The sequence below is a fragment of the Papaver somniferum genome, chromosome 10 (genome assembly GCF_003573695.1).
Source record: "Papaver somniferum cultivar HN1 chromosome 10, ASM357369v1, whole genome shotgun sequence".
Lineage (NCBI taxonomy): Eukaryota > Viridiplantae > Streptophyta > Magnoliopsida > Ranunculales > Papaveraceae > Papaver > Papaver somniferum.
In genome coordinates, this window is record NC_039367.1 from 22,068,164 (window position 1) to 22,075,531 (window position 7,368).

Below are 7,368 nucleotides of genomic sequence, written 5' to 3' on the forward strand. Positions count from 1 at the left end.
TCTTTGTTTTAGTTGGCATAATAATAGTCCTCAATGGGCTAAGGTCCTTATTCAACAGGACAAGAACCTATGTAATCCTTATTAAAAAAAAGAGTAAGGACAAGAACCTATGTAATCCTTATTAAAAAAAGAGTACTTAACTGCCTCAACCATCACAAGAGATGGTATTAACATCTGAATATGTTTCCTTTTTCAATTTGCCCATGAATGCATCACTCCCCCGGGCAAATTCTGTGGTAGTACAATAAGATATTGCTACTTGTTCTGTATTTTTCTCATACTTCCGAGGAAATTTCACAGAGATATGAAGTTCTAGCACATACTTATTATTTAGATACTTGAGCACTATTTTACAAGTAAGCAGATTTATAAACTCTAATAAACCAATCCACATTACTTAATCAGTAGTTCCAGTCACACGATTAATCCCAAATGCAAACATAGGATATACATACTGCGCATCTAAAGGTAACAAAATGCCAAGTGTTGCCGAAAGGAAACGTGAATATAGACACACCGCATTTTAAGTACTACTATAAAAAAGAGGGATCGCTTGTTGTAGTTTGAGGTCAAAGGCAAGTAGAGCTGGGAAACTAAGTCATCATTCATGGCATGTGAGCAGAAGAGCCCTGAAGTAGACCATCACGAATTTGAGTGGCCACGTCACGAACAGCACCAGGACCATGAGGGATAAACACTGCAGAGGATTTAGAGGCTGCACCAATTTCCTTCATCGTGTCGAAGTATTGTGTTACCAAAACCATGTCCATAACGTCTTTCGCAGTAGTCCCAGGAACGTTAACTGAGAAACCTATTACACTGTCTCTGAGCCCATCAACGATTGCTTGACGCTGACGAGCAATACCCAGTCCAGAGAGGTATTTAGATTCAGCCTCACCCTCTGCTCTCTTTATCTGTAAAATTTTCTCAGCCTCTGCCTTTTCGGTTGCTGCCAACCGAAGCCTTGCAGCTAAAACCAAATTTTACGACGGGATCAGAAGAAGAAAATACGTGCGTTAGATATTTAAATACTCTCTCTTTTCAACATGATGCTTTGCACCTCGAAATCACATTAATTGACATATTGTCCTTCTCTGAATTACCTCTCCCGTTCAAAGAATTCTAACTTGGTTAAATAATAATTAATAGAATCTTACCAGCATTGATTTCATTCATTGCCCGCTTCACGTGCTCATCTGGTTCTATATCAACAATGAGGGTTTGAACAATCTCATATCCATAAGCAGACATAGCCTGTCAAACAACATATCGTGAATGCTGTCAGCCATGTTCGACAAATGAAATGCAGTCTATCAGAATAATTGCAACTAACAAGTCATCTAGTAAAGAAGAATTTTACCTTTTCAAGTTCTTCTTCAACAGCTTTAGCAATATCATTCTTTTGCTCGAAAACGTCATCCAAAAGGAGCTTTGGAACACTAGCTCTGATTACTGAAAAAATGGATTAACCAATTCTCTTTAAGATACACATAAAGATAAAACTTCAAACTTAACCAAAAACATTTAACATATCATCGGTTTATAGCTTGTGGGTTCATACCATCAAAAACATAGGCTTGGATTTGGCCCCTTGTATTGCTCAGTTTGTAGAATGCATCATTCGCCTTCTCTGCTAAAGCTCGATATTGGATAGACGCAACAACATTCACAAATACATTATCCTGCAAGAAAAAAAAATTACACTTTCATGACCTCGTTTAGGAGTTGATTATCAAATTGGGTTCAATAGTTCAGTTCCAAATTCAAGAAAACTGTCAAGAATGTCCGAATGAATACTGCTTGTATAACTCTTATTTGCACGAATACAGCTTTTTGTTGGAAGGTAATGTTAACGACTTGAGCTCAAAAACTTAAGAAAAACAGAATACAGTAACTTGTCAAATGTCCAGATGCGCTCAAGATATTGACGTACCTTTGTCTTGGTCTCACATTTCACATCCAGCTGCTGAACCCTAAGGGTGAGATGACCAGCTATCTGGCTACCAAGAAACCATGGTAGGCAATGGCATCCTGGTTGAAGAACGTCATCAAACTTGCCAAATCTTTCCCTAATAGCAACTTTTGATTGGTCCACTTGTACACAGCACAATAAGTTACCCATTCTCTGTTGTTACTGATATCCAAAATACAGACTCCATGTCAAGCAACTGTTATTGATTGGAATAAAATAAAGCAATGTGAAGATATAGGTACAATTTCTTTTCCACGCGATGGAAGGAACAATTTATCAACGACTATGTTACAGATACTACACATAAATTGGTCAGTTCAACCGATACACCAGAAGTTAGAGAAAATTTTAGGAAATATGTGATAAGAACTAGTAATTCTTACCTAAGGCCAGCAAGTAGTAGACAAAGATAGACCTTAAACTTTAATAATTCAATAAAAAAATTTTCTGATAAACTACATAGATGAACTGATCTATTTACCATTGACGAAAAAAACAAACAACCAAAAAAAAACTGATATATTTATATGGACTCAAACAAATCCTAATTGAATTCTGGAACTGATTTCATTGACGAAAAAAAACAAACAAAGAAACTGATATATTTATATGGACTCAAACAAATCCTAATTGAATTCTGAAACTGATTTCATTCATAAAAACTCTAAAAACTGATTCCTAGAGTTACTAAACTACAGAAAAAACCTGAAAAAAACCTGTCAGGCTCCCTAGAAAACCAAACTTCTTAAAGCCTTTATGCGCCATTGTCACTAACTGTCATCTTCCATATCAAAATGCATTATAGAAACTGGTTACTGAGGTAGCATATCCCATATAGATGACATCGTCCTTAAAAGCTAAAGTATATTGTATTTTTATCAATGATAAGTGCCGAGTAAAGATTTTTTGCACTAACTCAATTCAGACATTAATCTCAGGTTTAACAAGAACACCTCCAACATATATTACTTATCTGTACTTTGAATATATGAAGGGTAGAGAGTGTCACAAGTTCATCAGTTTTCACAAGTTTTTTTGAAAAGAATGTGCAACTGAAAGTCATGAAAAATACAACAAAACTTGACAGAAAATCCCAAACTTCCAAGTCTCTGGAATTTTTCTCACAAAAAAGGTGGAAAGATCAACTGAAAGTCATGTAAAAAATAGAAGCTATTCTGATTCGTTCTTTGGATGAATCATTTCTTCCGACAGAAAAAAGGTCATGTCAAAAAGGTAAAACAGAACCCTTCAAAATCTTACGAACTCTAAGCAAAGTAACAAAACCAACTAAAAAATCAACCATAATCATTTAACAGGAGGAAACAAAACAAAGTGAAGTCAAGAAGCCAAAGAATTCAAATACAATAACAAAACATACTTTCAACAATTCAATTGAAGAAGAAATCTTGATAACCAGGAATTGGAAGATGAGAAACTTACAGTAGTTGTTCTACTCGTGGAAAAAGCCAATGAAGTAAAATGAGTTTTATGCAGAGACCAAAAACTGTGGACTTATATAGAGATTGAATGTGTAAGTGGTACGTATTAAAATACTGTATGTATACAATACTCAATCAAGTACCCTGCCCCAGATAGTGGTATACATTTTTCAATGAGACTTTTCTTTGTTCAATTCTCAATAATTAGTCAGTGTTTACATAGTTATTGATGTTGATCCTTCCAACTGAGAAGAAGTCAATTATTGCAAAGACAGATTATTCAAGTAACTCCACCAGCAAGTAAATTACTTAAACACTACGCGTCTACGCGCTAAGACGATTTAAAGTACACCATCAAGTTTACGACCCATCAAACCCATGCACACCTAACATGTTTAGGATAATCACTTCGCTAATTTATCAGTTGTCCCCACAGGGTCATAAGTATATTCATGTAACAATCAAATCCTCAATTTTATTTTTCCTTGATGCCTTGTGGATGATGATAAGGACTAGTCCCACTTTATTACAAGGAAGAATAACTCCAGAAAAATCAAACATCATTTGTTTCTTAAAGTACAAATTATAAAGCATTGGCTTTATCTTCTTCTTGGTGGTATTACTAACAAAAGACAAATAAAATATTACGGAGACAGAAAGGATATACTCAAACAATAAACAGCCAACATGATCCTTGATAATATAATATATACTTCGAAAAATCAAAATCAATTGAAAATTAATAAAGGGTTTGTTGGGTTTAGGTCAAGGAATCAGGGAAGATTGTTAATCTGCCGTCTTTTCACATAAAAGCAAGAAACGGATTGTCATGGTTTTTCGTTAATTCTTAAGCAAATCGAAGAACAAAGAACAATAATACAAAATTCCTCTTTATTAGTATGATTTAATTTAATGAAAGGATCATGGAATTGTTACTTAATAAACAAATACTAGTATTAACTTGTAAACTTGAAAAAGATAAACGATGAAATTTCTCAAGGAGTTCCAAGAAATAATGCAACACTAAAAGGAAAACAATGTAGGTTGAAAGGTACCTGTACTGTGTTAGGTCCACTCAACAGATGAAGAAATTTCTTTGAATTCTTGTTTCAAATTGACTATTCTTTGAACGAAAACAAGACTTGTTAGTTTCTTCTTGATGGAAATTTCCAGCGAAGGTTACAAGGAAAAAGACCATGGGTAAGTTTTTAATACAAGGAAATTACTTGTACCGTGAGGAAATTCTTCTTTAGGGAAACTCTGCCAGAGAGTAGGGTAGGAGTAGTAGGTAGTTGAGTTCACTCTTATTTCGTGTTGCGGTTAAAGCGTGATAGCGCCTGCACACCTAACGCAGGAGGGGTAAAGATTCTCTGCTCTTTTTTTTGTGACGCGTAATTTCTTTTGGAAGTCAATTGAGTCCACTCACAAATTTCGAATCAGACTCTCTCGAAACGGCAAGTGTTCGGAGTATGAAGTATGGACCCTTTGATAACGGTGGGTCCCATGTGCAGAAATGCATCACATGTGTGAGGGTGGTTTTGGAGGAATCCAATGCAAACAATGTTAGGTTAGCGGTTTGCCAATTCAATCGAACCAAATTTTTGGGTGTTGGGATTAGGCGTTTAGGGTTTAGGGTTCCGGTAAAGAATAGCCGTAAAGAATCGGTAAAAGATAGTGAATAAAAATTTATTTGTGTTATTGATCTTGCAAGCCACTTCCTGGCATTATCCAAATTTATTTGTTTGAGTTTACTTTCCAGTTTGCTCTTTCTATAAATTGCTGAGGAGATAGTGTACCATTTTCTTCTAATGCATTATATGCATCTATGGGAGGAGGAGGAACACAGTTCAAAAACTAGTGATTAATGGAGAAGATAACTTCTTTTAAGAAGACATAAAAAAAGATATCTCAAATTACTTCTTCAACTTGTTCCAAGACAATCATCCTATAACGCCACAAATGAACTCAGATTGCTTCACAAAGATTTATGAAGAGGAAAGTACCGACATGGAAAGGCAAATATTCACAAAAGACGTTTGGATACATCTGCTTAATTGTAATCGATTACGAGACTAGTTTCTTGTTGAATTTGCATCTTGAAAGATAGATAACAAGTTTAATCACTTGGCAGAATTGTGATTGAATTATTTGGATATGGCAAGATTGATTTTGGGTATTGATTTTTGAGATTGTCCAAGTACTCTGCTTAAAAATCAGGTTCACGGACCTTATGTTTATATACATACCGATTGAGTAGAGGTTGATATATTAACTCTATATACATATTGTCAAGGATCAAGTTGGTCTACTTGCTATTGTATTAAGTTTGTCTATACAGGTTGCCGAACGAAAAGGTTGGGCGTATTTGGTATCCCCTGCATTTTCAGATCAGTTTGCTACTCTCCTTCTCAGAATTGGTAATTCTCCCCCCCATACTGAATAATATCCCCGAGGCACAAGAAGATGGTCTTTGGAAAATAATCAAGTCTTTTCAGTCAAGTCTCAGCATATTAAATCTGATGGCGTGAATGATTTTCCCCACAAGTTCATATGGAATTCGAAAATACTTCCTAATTAGGTAAACATTTTTCTTTGGTGTGATGTTTGAAATGACGAGGATACCAAGTACACAAAAATCGAATCTAATGACCGTCAAGCATACGAGTAGAGAGATGCTTTTACAATTAAATAAATTCTAATGTGAAAATAGTAAAAGCAGACAAATACAACGGTTACTTACAAGGAAACCGAAAATGCAGAAAAACCCCGGAACCTAGTCCAGTTTTGAATATTCTCAGAACTAAGCCGTTATACAAAGACATCACCAACTTCGTATAGTTGAGACGAAGTAAACTACCCTAGTTACCTAGTTTCCTCAGTATTCTTGCGCCTACAACCAATCTTCCCAACACACGTGAATCCTAAGATAGAGTCCACTTTAATTTACTTTAGTCTCTCTGAAGTCGAAGTAAAATACTAATGTGTGGTAACCACTCTCCTGTCTCAGGTAATCAATCAGAGATATGTATGTTGAGTGCGACAAAGGCTACCTTTTTTTATAATCAATCAGATCCCTTTGTTGGATTTAGATCTTCCAAGATATAGATTAAACAAGTTAACCGGATCAAGTCAAGCAGATGTACCAGATTCGGATACTGAAGAGTACCTCCAAATGATAACTTTTCGATCTAAATGCGACTATCAATAACAATTTTATCAAAAAATAAAATAGATCAAGTCGGATCCTAGCCGATTAAGTTTGTGCACAGAGCAAATCACAAAGATATGAAACCAATAAGAAAATCTTTTTTCTCTTCAAATGTTCATTAGTCTTCTGTACCATCACAGTGACAAACTTGATTCCTGACTTATGACCGGTCACACACAGAATAGAGTCTGTTAACAATGTATGATCACAAGTCAATGTTAATCCCTTGATCTAGTTTCAGTGTCCTTATTTAAGAAGAGAAGGCTCTCAAGAATAATCAAACTAGGTGCAATCAAGAGTTAACAACCATTAGTCAATCAAATCAATAATTGAAAACTAAAATAATGACGCAATTCTAGTGAAAAGACGAGGGTACCCAAATATACCTCAAGCTAAAACTTTTCCTACCTATAAGTCCTTTCTCCGAAAGTGATTGTCTATGGACTGAGTCGAGACAAAGCTACTAATCGTTTCACACTTCGTGTGATTTTCTGTGGATACGAGATCGAGACAATACAACAACGAAGTATGTTTACTTGATAAAAAGGTTAGGACTTAACCAAACACAATAGGATTGCTTATCAAGTAAATAGGAATTAACGTTTGTGAAATTTACTTTAATTATAATAAAACAATTATAATGCGGAAAATAAAAGCAAATGACACAACAAGATTTTGTTAACGAGGAAACCGCAAATGTAGAAAAACCCCGTGACCTTTTCCAGAATTGAATACTCTCAGGATTAAGC

The 7,368-nt window shown here is 35.2% G+C and overlaps 1 protein-coding gene across 2 annotated transcripts; it reads right to left on the minus strand.

The window, feature by feature from the left end:
- Nucleotides 1-301: 301 nt before the first annotated feature.
- LOC113318108 (hypersensitive-induced response protein 1) lies at nt 302-4,485 on the minus strand. Of its 2 annotated transcripts, none has more exons than XM_026566233.1 (6): nt 4,467-4,485; nt 1,934-2,134; nt 1,562-1,682; nt 1,361-1,452; nt 1,158-1,254; nt 302-970 (listed from the first exon to the last, which is right to left on the minus strand). In XM_026566233.1, the coding sequence occupies exons 2-6, from the start codon at nt 2,120-2,122 to the stop codon at nt 606-608; spliced, it is 864 nt and encodes a 287-aa protein (XP_026422018.1). In that variant the 5' UTR covers nt 2,123-2,134; nt 4,467-4,485; the 3' UTR covers nt 302-605. The 2 variants fall into 2 exon arrangements, with proteins under 2 accessions (XP_026422018.1, XP_026422017.1); XM_026566232.1 differs by lacking the exon at nt 4,467-4,485 and adding an exon at nt 3,413-3,562.
- Between the last annotated feature and the right edge of the window lie 2,883 nt (nt 4,486-7,368).

Excerpts from the sequence above, each read along its gene's own strand:
- LOC113318108 (XM_026566233.1), bottom strand. The coding sequence starts at position 2,122 with ATGGGTAACTTATTGTGCTGTGTACAAGTGGACCAATCAAAAGTTGCT. Across the intron at positions 1,683-1,933 it reads AATGTGAGACCAAGACAAAG|GATAATGTATTTGTGAATGT; the intron begins GTACGTCAATAT and ends TTTTTCTTGCAG. Across the intron at positions 1,255-1,360 it reads TTGAAGAAGAACTTGAAAAG|GCTATGTCTGCTTATGGATA; the intron begins GTAAAATTCTTC and ends GTTGTTTGACAG.